The sequence below is a fragment of the Trichoplusia ni genome, chromosome 12, assembly GCF_003590095.1.
Source record: "Trichoplusia ni isolate ovarian cell line Hi5 chromosome 12, tn1, whole genome shotgun sequence".
NCBI classification, from domain to species: Eukaryota; Metazoa; Arthropoda; class Insecta; order Lepidoptera; family Noctuidae; genus Trichoplusia; species Trichoplusia ni.
This window is the reverse complement of record NC_039489.1, coordinates 3546457-3559645: the sequence shown is the minus strand read 5'-3', so window position 1 is coordinate 3559645 and position 13189 is coordinate 3546457. Positions and strand designations below refer to the sequence as shown.

At 42.0% G+C, this 13189-nt stretch overlaps 2 protein-coding genes across 5 annotated transcripts; both read right to left on the bottom strand.

The window, feature by feature from the left end:
• Positions 1-2574: 2574 nt before the first annotated feature.
• Positions 2575-5948, bottom strand: LOC113499566 (WW domain-binding protein 11-like). The gene is made up of 3 exons (XM_026880081.1): positions 3424-5948; positions 2992-3072; positions 2575-2879 (listed from the first exon to the last, which is right to left on the bottom strand). Exons 1-3 carry the CDS (start codon positions 3560-3562, stop codon positions 2575-2577), a joined length of 525 nt encoding a protein of 174 aa, XP_026735882.1. The 5' UTR covers positions 3563-5948.
• A 475-nt stretch (positions 5949-6423) lies between these two features.
• Positions 6424-13035, bottom strand: LOC113499199 (classical arabinogalactan protein 7-like). 4 transcript variants are annotated; one of them, XM_026879575.1, is made up of 5 exons: positions 12945-13035; positions 11318-11465; positions 11162-11230; positions 10485-10724; positions 6424-7411 (listed from the first exon to the last, which is right to left on the bottom strand). In XM_026879575.1, the coding sequence occupies exons 2-5, from the start codon at positions 11421-11423 to the stop codon at positions 7341-7343; spliced, it is 486 nt and encodes a 161-aa protein (XP_026735376.1). In that variant the 5' UTR covers positions 11424-11465; positions 12945-13035; the 3' UTR covers positions 6424-7340. The 4 variants fall into 4 exon arrangements, with proteins under 4 accessions (XP_026735376.1, XP_026735374.1, XP_026735377.1 ...); XM_026879573.1 differs by lacking the exon at positions 12945-13035 and adding an exon at positions 12563-12922; XM_026879576.1 differs by lacking the exon at positions 12945-13035 and adding an exon at positions 12290-12545.
• Between the last annotated feature and the right edge of the window lie 154 nt (positions 13036-13189).

Sequence of the window (13189 nt, the reverse complement as noted above, 5' to 3'; positions counted from 1 at the left end):
TTATTAACAACAGTAAAAATTGATACAGACACCAAGCTTGGTCAATAAGCAATGTACGATACGTACTTTTGGCACATTTTACTATCTCACTTGTGGAAGAGAACCGCAACTCTGCGACACCAACTTTCCTTCAAGACTCACTACTAGGCGCCCGGCAGTACCCTATATACCCATTGTAAGACACGATGTTATATCAAGCCATACAAATGTATAAAAATATGAAATGCGACATCCGTACACATTACCAATGCAAACGTTATAAAATGTAGAGTTATCTGAATTACATTTACTTACAGCTAGTTGTTACATTTTTATAAATATAAGGGATACAGACATAAACAATTTAACACGTCTTACATAATGTACTAACATATATTATCATAATACTGTAACAAAATGTACCGAATAGATCACAACGACATCGACAGCACGTGTTGGACGGTCCCCGCTCGGCGCCGCGAGCTGCTACTACACAGTAACTTACTACATCTAAAGTACCCGTCACGAGAAGCTATAAATTATGTAAACAAACATCTTTTACTAAGTAAACATTTTATACTGCGAGATAATAATAAATTGACCATATTCAATCGACATGAAATATAGACGGGTTATATGAAAGTAACAACCTATTTAATTTAGTCGGATCATATTTTAACGACGCAAAGCGCTATCGTTTGTGTTTCTTGGTACCGGAACGCGTCCGTCGCAGGGATTGTGAACTATCGGGACGCCATTTTGAAATAAACGCATCATTCGAGTTTCGAATGCGTACGAGTTTGTTTCATTGCTTTGCATATATCGCGGATCTGGTTGTTATTGTTAATTTTGTTATTGTTTCGTTATCACTTTTTTATTGTTGTTACTTTAATTGTTGCGTTAATTTTATTTGTTATTACGTATAATGGAGCCAGTAGCCAGTACATCTAAGGAAATAAATTCGCCACGAAAAAAACGTCAAAAGGTGCGTAATACAATTTATCTAAAATATATAATAAGTAAAAAGAAAGAGTTGTTTGTTCAAACGCGCTAATCTTTGGAAACTTAAGGTTAATATTAGAAGTAGGTTTTAAATTGTGAAGTAATTGGTTAGGTTAATTGGTATACCTGGAGATATAGCTTGAGCTTCGTGTGACAAGTGACTACCGGTGATTTTTACAGGTGACGAGCTTTACGGTTAATGAGAAAAATATGGTGATCAACGTATATAAGTACGTGAAAGAAAATTGGCCATCGAATGAATATCCCTACAAAACCGAAATAAATAAAAAAACAGCATCGATTTTGGGAATTGGCATAGCATCTGTGTATAATATATTAAAAGAATATAAATCAGAAGAGGGAATAAAATCACCTATCAAGTCTAAAGACAGGCCTAAATTTTATCAGAAAGTAGACGATTTTGATAAATCCGTAATTAGGAAAAAAATTCACAGTTTCTTTTTAAATGGCCAATTACCAACAATTCCCATGTATGCAAAAATACAAATTTTAAATTTGACGAGGTAAAACAATTATTACAAGAGGGACTGCAGCAGATTACTTCGGAAAATTGGAAGCGTTGTGTGGAGCATGTTATCAAGGAAGAAGATAATTTTTATTCCAAAATCGATGAGATGATTGATAAAACTGTAGACAGCTTCGTGATACATGTCACTGATTCTGACACAGAAATGGAAACATCTGAATCTGACGAATAATTATTCTTAAATAATATTTATGTTAATTAATATTTGTTACTTAATAATTTATTAAATCTTAAACAAATTCATTTTTTTTGTTGGTCCAAATGTTGTGAACTCCTGAACACTTGTTTACAAAATTTATAGCTTCTCATGACGGTTACTTTATAAGTTATAAACAAAAATACGTACGAAACGAATACCTTCTTTACAAATTTTTAGACCTTCTTTTATTTAAAAACTGTTCATTTCATTAAAAAGTCTGAATAAAGACGGGTAAAATGTTAAAGTTCCTGACAAGTTATTTTGGGTAGGTACTTATATTATTGGTCAAATTTATCGACATAGAAATATGAAAATATTGGATTACGAGGCACAATCACATTTTCGCAAATAGGTTAAATAACAATCGTAGAAAAATTCTATAAGTGTAAGTATTCTTATAAAAGGGGATACACATTGTAAAAGGAGATATTGATATAGTAAATTGATATAACTAGCTATATAGCATATCTACAGACATAGTAATAGACATATATGTATGTATAGACAACAAGGCTGTAAACACGTAACAAGGCATTATCAAAAGTTTGCTTATATTACTTTATATGTATCAAGAGGTATTCAGACATTAATGAAGAAAAATATTAACATTTGAAGCACCGGCCTATAAATGCAGCTTCCCACGAGTTCGGCTCTCTCGAATATTACATTTAGTGGAAATTGGTCATGCCTAGATTAAAAATATTCGAGGAATGCCGACATGAAGTTTAAATATACTTGTATAAAAGTTTTAAGTTCCGCCATTTACTCTTCGCATTCAGACTTTTAGGGATATTATTACCTTGATCCCAAGCCAGTCAACCCTACACAAGAAAACTGCGAGCGAGGTTTACCGTGCGGCGACCTCAACCGTCGCGGCCACCGGCACGACCGGCGCGGGTGGCGGCTTGTCCGGCGGGGGGTCCGCGCCCGCGGGAGCCGGCTCCGGCGGTCCGGCAGGCGGGGCGGCAGGCGGGCCGGCGGGCAGGCCGGCGGGCAGGCCCGGGGGCAGGCCGGAGGGAGGCCCGGCCGGGGCGCCGGTGTCGGTGCGCAGCGCGGCGGGCGAGGTGGACGTGGGGAACACGGTGTCGCCCTTGCCGGCCGCGGGCACGGCGCGGCACAGCTTCGCCATCGCCGTCGCACTGTCGCGGACCACTGCAACCACATCACACAAACATCAACACACTTCCATGTCCTCACGCGGGCTTCACAGAGAAATACTTGCTTTATGGCTGCTTATAATCTGTGTACCAAGCGGCGATCGTACCTGGCTGCACGGGGTATGTGGTGGTTGCGGGCGGGCGGCACGACGTGCCCGGCAGAGACAGCGACTCCGCAGAACTCAGCTCTGAAAGCATACGGTGCGGCATTCTGTATGGTAGGTACTCTACTAGGCTTTATTTGCTACATAATACCTATATATTAGGGTGTAAAAAACCATCCACAAAGTGGAGTACAGTCCACTTTGTGGATGGTTTTTATCAAGCGTAGGTAGCTAAAAAATATCCGACTAATTTACATTACAAACAGTAAAAAAATTATCAGTTTATTCTTCTTTAGTTCTCGATTTGATCTTTGACGACTACGATGCCACAGACAGTGGTAAAAATACAAGGCACCACTTTGGACAGAGATTGCAAGCAAAGCTAACAAAGTCAAATTAATGACATAGGGAAATGGTATGCCGAGGTGAGCCCACCTTTGACCTTCTTGATGAAGTAGTAAAAGAAGTAGAGGCAGAGCAGCAGCAGCAGCGACAACACGCCCACCAGCGCCACGTAGTAGGCGGCGTGGCTCGGGCGCCGCACGCCCTTCGGCGGGCCCGCCGGCACTCCCATAGCGCCGCGCTGACGGGGACAACTCAGGATGTGTACGTGCTCAGGACACTAACTATTACAACCGGAGCTATTTCAAGTTGAAAGTTCATTGCGCTCTTCTGTACTTGCAATGAGTCATTCATCGAAACAAGAAACGTGCGCCTGAGGATTGCAGAAAACGATTCTTTATTTAGAAAACTATTCAATGCGGTGGTTCCACCACACCTAGACCGTACAAACCACTTCGATGTGGTCAGCTATCATCTAACACACTAGTGATTTGCGCTTTGACTACCAGTGACAATAATTTAATTACATGGACGGTGCTGCTCCGACTGGGAGCTTCAATCGATCTAATACTCTGAATAATCCAGTCCACAGGATTTACCGACGTAACCACTATTTCGAACCTCCATAAATACAAATACGAGTACAAACGTTTCTCTCAGAGGTGCAGGAGAGTGTTAATATTGTAGAATAGTCCCCGACTCACCCTGGGGTCTGTGTGAAGCTCGTGCAGCCCGCCACGTGAGCCCTCAGCTAGTGAGAGATGGCGCCCGCCTTGCCAGCATGCTCCGCGTCACTCATATGGTAACTACAAGTGTGGAGTGCGGGCCCGGCGTGGTCGCACTCGCGTTTGTCGCGCGGACATCTCGCTAACGTGCCGCCGCCTGTCTCGCCGACACGCGTGACACGCTGCCACACTGTGTCGGGCTGTGTGCTACGCAGTAGTGACAGTCTAAGCGACCACGAAACTTTCGCAACTGTTCATGTAGGTACTAAGCTATGCCCAAGTAATCCGACCAGCGTTAAGACAAAATCTAAATTTGACAACAGCTAATTATTGTTATCAAACTCGTTAATTGTATTTTTCTTTCATGTTATACTAATTTTAGCTACAACTCTTCCGAAAATCATATCATCAATGGATAAGGAGGTAACAAATATATTGATATGTAGCTTTTATTTTTGTACAGTGTATAGGTTGTACATATTACTACACGGTGTGTGTCGGTAGTTGGAACACAGCAGTAATGGTGTCGGAGATGAGAGTCGCGCCGTCGCAACAAGTGCGCGACACTCCGGCGCCTGCGGACTCCCTCCGCAGGGCTGCCCGGCTCCCGCGGACTCGCCGGCCAGGGCGAGTGACCTCACAGGTCACACATCCCTTATAATAATAATAATAGGTAATCTGCACTCATCTATCCAGTTTTGGGTTTGAAGTATATTGAAACAGGTAGTCAGGTAGGTCTGACAAAACATGATTTTTTGTTGGCTTTCTCTTCGTAATACCAAAATTTTAATCTACTTAGACCATAATTATGATTATACTTACCCAATTAATGGGAGTGGCACTCTATGAGTGCCTTTCTTTAAATCCATTTGTTTTGATATTGGGTTGTTCAGTTCAGTGTGCGGGCAGCCCTGGCTCACAGACGGCGGCGCGGCGTCGCGCGGGCGGCTCGCACTGCACATGCGCGAGGACTTTACACAACACGACATAGGCACCACGCGCGCGGCGTGACCTCATCAGAAGCCTAACACCTGGCACAGCCTCAAAAGTCTTGAAAGGAGCTATTGTATGAGCAGTTGTTTTTAATGGTATCTACGGTTACCCTGAGCGCACTTTACAAGCCTTCAGCCCGAGCAATATAAAATATATCTACGTTTTGGCACCATTTGCTATGGACGAACCCTGCGGGGTTTGAGTCCCGAGGTTTGTTTCATTACAAGTTTTCCGTTTCGGACCAACTCGAACTAGGCATGGGAGGGGTCTTAGGGCAGGGTAAACAATTAACACTGGTTGACTGACCCTCTGACTCAGCAGGCGAACCACAGTATGTAAAGTCGAACTCCCGCTTTCCTTTTAAAGAATTCCATTTTCGTGTTAAGTAAATTAAGGAGGCGGAAAATTTTAATCATAATCCAACGTAACATTCCATATCCCGTGACTTCTGGATTTATCTTTGTGCATTTGCTGCGGGTTGACGTTAAGATATCGAACTTCAAAGAGACATGAAAATGTTACTATTTTGCAGGCACTGCCCCCTCAGGCAATGCAACAGATAACACATTATACTTTTGTGGCACACTAGGACATACGTTAAAGACCAGAAGATCCTAGTTTTTATAGTCTAGGTTGAAGACTAGTTACATTTTCCGAACACTACATGTCATTGTATGACAAGTAAGTCACAGTGACCCTTCAGTGACCCCATCTGTCCAGATGGCACCAACTTGACAGTATAGGTACCTTACCCGACACATATCCAACGAAAGTGGAATTTTATCCATAGTGAGGGAAGTAGTTCAAGATTTGAGGTCGGTTGAATTTAAAATGTAAAGCTGTCGATGGTCTAGGCAGTCTAGGGGTTCTAGGGTAATACCGCACGGACCGCACCCGGCACTACAGGGGCTAGAGACACGTCGGGATGCGGCCCGTTTCATAGGCCTAGAGAGGCCAACGTATCCAATCCACAACTATTAAATAATATTAAGGAATACTGAAGTAAAAGCCAAACACATGCGTAACGCATTTTATTTGTAAGAAAATTAAATATAATTGGTGAACACTTACAAACTTAATAAAAAATATTTATCATTGACGAAATGCACCTCAGCACTTACAGAATAAAGCTCAACTTATACGGAGTAAATACAGTATTCTTACAATATAATTAGGTATCTGATGTAAATAATAGTAATCTGTTAAAATCTCGAACGAGGAAGGTAATATTTAATATATTTAAATATTTCATCTATCTATTACACGTTATAATATAATGTACTACATCTCTCCGGCTCTCATATCACATTGTATACTTAACACTAATCTCTCACAGACACACACAGCCGCGTGTTTACTATGTACATTCAGAATCCGGTTCAGTACACGCGACTCGTCTTTCCCAATTTTGTCTTTTATAGTTTCCATTCATTTCGATAACCTATTATACTTGAATATTATAGACACTCAGATGTAAATATAAATTGTTTAAGAAATGCCTCGAGGGCGTTGTAAAGTACTGCATACATGCGGAACAGGGAAGACAACAGCAGTCGCACAGTCGCACAGTCGCACACACTACAGTACGTAACAGATGATACTACACTAGTTAAGTACAGGTACAGTCACTCGCCAGGCTCGCGCTACTCTCGGGAGTCTACACAAAACTGAGCATGTCTGACAACCTTACAGTTACAGTCACGTGGGACAGCACTACTCACGTGGAATCTGATCGACTCTCAAACACTGCCAGGTACAGCTATGTATCAAGTATGTACTCGTAAATTACAACTATTCACTAGAGTTGCACCAACTGCGAGGCAATCAGTCGGTTTTATTAATTCTAGTTCAGAGTATCGGAAAAACACTGACTCGAGTTGGTGCAGCTTCAGCGGAAATAATTGATTTAATTTTCTAACACATGAATTACATTGTATGTAGATAAAATTATAACAATAAGAATTAAACTTTGAGATCTATATCACTTATTACATTGATTATGATAAATTATCAAAAAAATATAAATCTGTATTGATAGTTGACGGGGTCAGGTCCCGCAAAAAACAATTCGGAAATACTTTGTTTCGTAAGCAAATTGATAAATCATAAATTCGTATAAAACAATAGGAGTATGTCTTCACACAGTAATGGGCCCTCCCGACTAGCACTCTGTGTCACACGTCACTCATGTCCGACACGGTTCCAGAGTGACGTCACGCGCGTGGAGGGTCCCGACCGACATGTGTTGTGTCTCTCTCATAGGGAGCTCTCGTAGTGTGCGAGAGAGACAGCTTACTGCGGCGCGTGCGGGTTGTACGGCGGCTGCTTGGTGCCCATCACCTGGTCGTAGGACGGCGGGCACGCTGTAACATCACGCAAGTCAAGTCAATACTACAACACTACACCCATTATACATCTACTTTCACACCTACAAGGTCAAGGATGGTCACACCACAATGATGTCACATCTACAAGGAAAGGGCATACGTACTAAAACTACTAAACGTGAAGCCATGCTAACAACAAGTACAGTCGGATAAAGGTAATATCTAGTTTGGAGTTGGGAGTCATGCAGGCTAAAAACACGGGGGCTGCGAGCTACGGACACTCGCACATCGTTACGTACAACTGTCGCCGCACACACACTATTATAGCGCAAAGGCAGACTATTTCAAATTGTATGGTATATGAGCTAGCGTGTGGCGAGAGAGGCGCGGCACCCACCTTGCGCGCTCCAGCCGGGCGGCGCGATCCCAAGGAAAGCTTCACACACAAGCAAACCCACGTTACAAAATATATACAAACACATCAATTAAATTATATACAAAATTTGCCCGAGTGCAATTGAAGATCACTACTTAACGTAGATACAGATTATCAACTATTTTAGGACCTAGTTTCTAGACCATTAATCGTATTTATATACAGAAAGCTTCGTTACTGCTGCAAGTTGCTACATGGACTATCAGTGTTATCACGAACTACATACACCTGTTATTAGCCGCGACTACTAATCCAGACACAAACATCCAGTGAGCGCTGACTCTACGGAACTGTTCGTTGGAAGATTCAAATATTTACCTAGACCTGTTATCGTCTACCGTACAGATAGCGTTGCCAGGTCGCCAAACCTAGTAGCCGGACAGACCAGCCAGTTTGGCCGGACATTTGGTTAAAAAAGCCGGACACCCTATATTATTGAGGATTTAGGTACGACCATTTTTTTATGTAAAATCAGATTTATTAAAAAAATAAAAAACTTTTTCTCTTTGAGTTGAACAATAAAATTAAATTCAAGATAATTAAACATTTATGAACAAATAAGACATTTTTAACTAAAAAAAAATAACTTCATCATTTTACTTATCGTAAAAAGCCTAACATAAGCCGGACAAGACGGACACCGTTTATTTTAGCCGGACATGCAATCAAAAAGCCTAACTATGTCCAGCTTTATCCGGACGCCTGGCAACGCTACGTACAGAGATGGCAGTAACGGCTTGCGTCAAAGTTCTCTACTAATGTTTTACGCCGTTGTCCACTTCATGTGATGCACGTGTATAATTTCAGACTATATCAACAGCGCTACCTTAAAACTCACAGTGCGCGACGTGTCGCGGGTTCGATCCCCGCGTAGGACAATCATTTGTGTGAATCACGAATGCTTGTTCTGAGTCTGGATTTGTATGTTTGTAAACGCGACATAAGGATTAAATTCCTTACTGCAGGAGTCGTATTTTTTTAAACATAATTCAGTTTTGCAATAAGGAAACCTAAGCAGAACCTTACACTCAGTCAGGTTTGGCTGGCCGCGGGTTCGCTGGACCTATACACAACTTGGCCTCATGTTTTACTATCTATTCTATACCCTCTACCGTATAGTGGCATCTAGAACGATCTCGAGAGTGACACTATTAATATGCTATTAGTGCATGATGACATACTCTAATGTCTCTGTACCGGATACTGGGTGACGTTCATCATTATCAATTTGTACAATACGTAGATATAAGCACCAAGTAACTAATCGATTATGATAACGTTACCGGCGTGTTGATGTTTCGCATGTTGATTGTTGACCCATAGCCTGCAGTCCTCAATCCAAGTGTCTCTATGTAAAATTGTCGCGTAGTCACTGAAGACTAGCAAATTTTTTTATATTTATAAAAGTGATCAAATACATCCTCCCACCAGGTACTCGAGGTAAATTGTTTGTGATATATAAAGCAAATCAAAAGAGACTAGCAAGGGACTATCTGATGGTCACAAGGCAGGCTGGTGCGTCTGTTTCACCCAGTCAACACTCAATCAGTGAGTGTTTCATCCCGCAACAGGTTTGTGATGTCATCACACATCAGTAGTGTCCGAGTGGCGACTGGTCGCGCTGGAAGCGTCGGGCCGGCTTGCTCATGCAACGCACTGGGGTTTTCCTTATGCGCCGGAAATACCGATACAACTGGGGCTATAAAACGCGCCTACAATAATAATATATTGTGGTATGTAATCGACACTCTACTGTCACTAAATCATTTATTGTTGTGCTCGGGCATGACGTCATGTGACCTTATTGGATAGGTGGTATCTTCTCGACACCGACATATAATGAGGGCTGACCTCCCTCAAGGCTGTGGTGGCAAGTGAGTCTGTTTTGTGCTCTCGTCATTCATGAGCAGTAGGTACCTGAGGCTCCACCCACGTGCCCCAGTGTTGGTACTTGCTATCTTTAATTAAACTGCGTTCTGCCGGATGTGATAACACAGCGAGATAGCACAGACCCGCGGACATGTCACGTTACCGGCGCTACAGCTCATACTAATCTCTTGATATTTAAATACTGACAAACTTTGCGCATAAATATTGTTTGCCTCTAGCGAAACAAACAAACGCACCTAAATGTCTCATTGTGTGTATGTATTTCATTAAGCTATTCGAGACAATACTACACATCCGTCTGAACCGTTTGGGATATGAGACATTATGAGAGCTAACGGTGTACGGCAGCCTTACAGGATGTTCTATGTAGGTTAAATGTGTGGTTCAAATATACAAATAATTATCCCTAAGGTTTAGCTTTAGCATACCGACCAGAATGTTTATGACTTACGAATATTACGATTAACAGTTATGTATGCAATGTAGTTACGCTTAATTTTAAGAAAACTATGTAAAGAAAGAAATGCTGTAATCCTTATTATCAAGATAAAGTCCTACGTTTATAAAAGGTGATTCATAAGATTAAAGCCCCCGCGGTGACGGGAGTGCTATCAATAGACAGAATGGCCGCGGTGACGACATTTACGAGGAAATTGTGCAACAGCAGAGTGGTGCCGCCGCCACTCCACACACTGTCAATGAAGTCTCAAGAAGCAATATAAGTCCCGAAGCACGTCGGGTCATTGTCACGATGATAGTGCAACAACTTGACAGCATACATACCGTTAGCGTCGGGCGCGCTCGGCGCAGGCGGGTAGGGCGACGACGTCGGGTAGGGCGCCCCCGTCGGGTAGGGCGCTCCGGCGGGGTAGGGGGCCGCCGCGGGGTACGGGGCTGCCGCGGGGTACGGGGCCGCGCTCGGGTACGGGGCCGCGCTGGGGTAAGGGGCCGCGCTGGGGTACGGGGCCGCGCCAGCCGCCGGGTAGGCCGCCGTGCCCGTGTGTAATACTGTCACCGTTTGTGCTGTACGTACATGAAAACACATCACAATTAGGTACATTGATGACACATAATAGCACTCTATATCGTATTAATATCGTCCTAATCATATTAATGAGACTTTGATAATTAGTAATTGATCAATGAGATATTGATACCGATAACATTATCATACATTATATGTATACCTACTATGAGTCATCCTTGAACAAGGAGGCATGCACTAACAACGGCTTACCCATAATATGAGTTAGGTACAAAAATCAGATGCACATTGGAATCTGTTTGTATGCCATGGCCTTATCACAGGCCTTATTAATATAATTTTGAGGGCTACATCTCCAATCTGATGAGTATTGAAGTAAGTATTCTTATATTATAAAACAAATCCCTACTCTATTGGCTATCTATGTTTTTAGATGGGTGTTGTGTGTGATGTGTGGGTGTGTGTGTGCACTGACCGGGGTAGAGCGCGGCGGTGTACTGCTGCTGCGGGTAAGGCGCGGTGCCGTCCTCGTTGAGCGGCGGCGCTGCGGACACACAACACACGCTCAGTACGCGGCCTACTGCACTGTACTGTACACTACTCGTTACTATATCGTACACATGCTACTCACGCGCAATGACGCGGCCGCGCGAGCCGCTCCGGCAGCAGCAGCGACAGATGAGCGCCAGCACCACCAGCACGCCCACCAGCACCACCAGCCCCACCACCAGCTGCATTATCCAAATCGGCCTGTGCGTCACCGCCACGAACTCGTGCTCCTACATGACACACAACTATTTAACACCAGAATAGACAAAACATTAATCAGGCCCTTGTGTATAGTTGGCACTTGAGTTTTAAGCAAATGATGATGAAGAGTAGGTTACATTGAGGTCCTGCATGCAATAAAGGATTGAGTTTCAATGAAAAGATTCATATTATTTTTTCTGATTTGATATATAATAATTAATAGACATCATTCCCCTGCATTATGTTTTATGAAAATTAAATAGCCAGATCTAAATCTATAAAACCCATTATCTACTTTGTTGATGTTATGCAGCAGTTAGAGATTGCATATTGTCAATAAATATGAGGTGCGCTCAGAGATAATATTTCTGATGACATGTGACACTATAATTAAAAGTCCCGGTCAGAAAGTCTACCCACATTCATAAGTTATTGAATGTATGTAAGAACCATACATTTGTAATGCACACAGTAAACCAGTTTCAAAGAAAAATGTAACCTAAACAATAACTGTAACCAACCCACAGCTGGTAATCTGCATTAAACTACCATAAAACAGTGTGAGTAGAGCTTCAAGGGTTCAACAGTAAAGTGGTTTTTTTTGGCATTTGTCCATTTTTTGGTTCCACCTTCTTCTTCTTACCCAGCCTTATTTATTGCTGATATATACCAGGGCCCAATTCTGCTATTTACAATGTCCAATGAAGGAATGGAAATTGGATTCAATTGACACTGTTCATATTCTCTCATGCATTTTGGCCAACACAATAATTTTATTGGAAATTCAGTAGGGGGCAGAATTTCAATCATGCAAAAACGGGTTTATCATTAATTTACAGAATATGGGACTAACTAAGGCTCACTGGCTGCTGCACGACACTACACCACTGTATTTCTAAACCATACACCACCACGGACACAACATGTTAGCAATAAATAAGTTATGAATTATTTTTGTGATTGTCACACTTCCTCATCAAAAAGTGTACTTTATAAATTTGTTGGACTAACAAGATAACAATACAGCGTCAACCGCGGGGCACAGAACAGACATAACCTGATGGGGCTGTCCGAGTGTGACGCACTGGTCAACTGCGGCCTCAGCCCGCCTGCACTCTACACCTACCTTGAACTCGTCCTCATTAAAATCATTCGGGTTGAACATCACTGATCACTTAATTTTACATTAACTCACTGCGCCGCACTAAAGACTTTGCTCTAAAGACACTTCTCGACTGACTCGCACAGCCACTCGCCAGTCGACTGGTTTTGACAAATATTGGAATCCTTATCTCTAATGACTCACGACATCATAACACACATCATTGAGTTCATTGTATTTGGATTTTCCCAACTTTACAAAGAAAACAAAAAATATTTTATATATTACGATTAGATTTTAAACCAATGTGTATAATCAAGCATATTTGAGGAATGTATAATTTGGGTAATATTGCAAATCAAGAGAATTTGTAAAGAATACGTAAAAACATTATATATTGACATACCTATGTATACAGGAGTCTATCGATCACAAACTACAACCACACACACAGACTATAAAGAAAGAAATACTCTCCCCGCGCCAAGGCCCCGCGCTAAGTTCTTGACAGGTTGTCAAATTTATTGTTCATGAAGTGATGAGAAGTAAATTTTTTTATACATTTTTAATTCGAAAATTTATTCGTTCTCATATACTTCCCTGCCCATATCGTTTTTAGTTATTAAATACCTGATTCTAAGTCACAGTAGC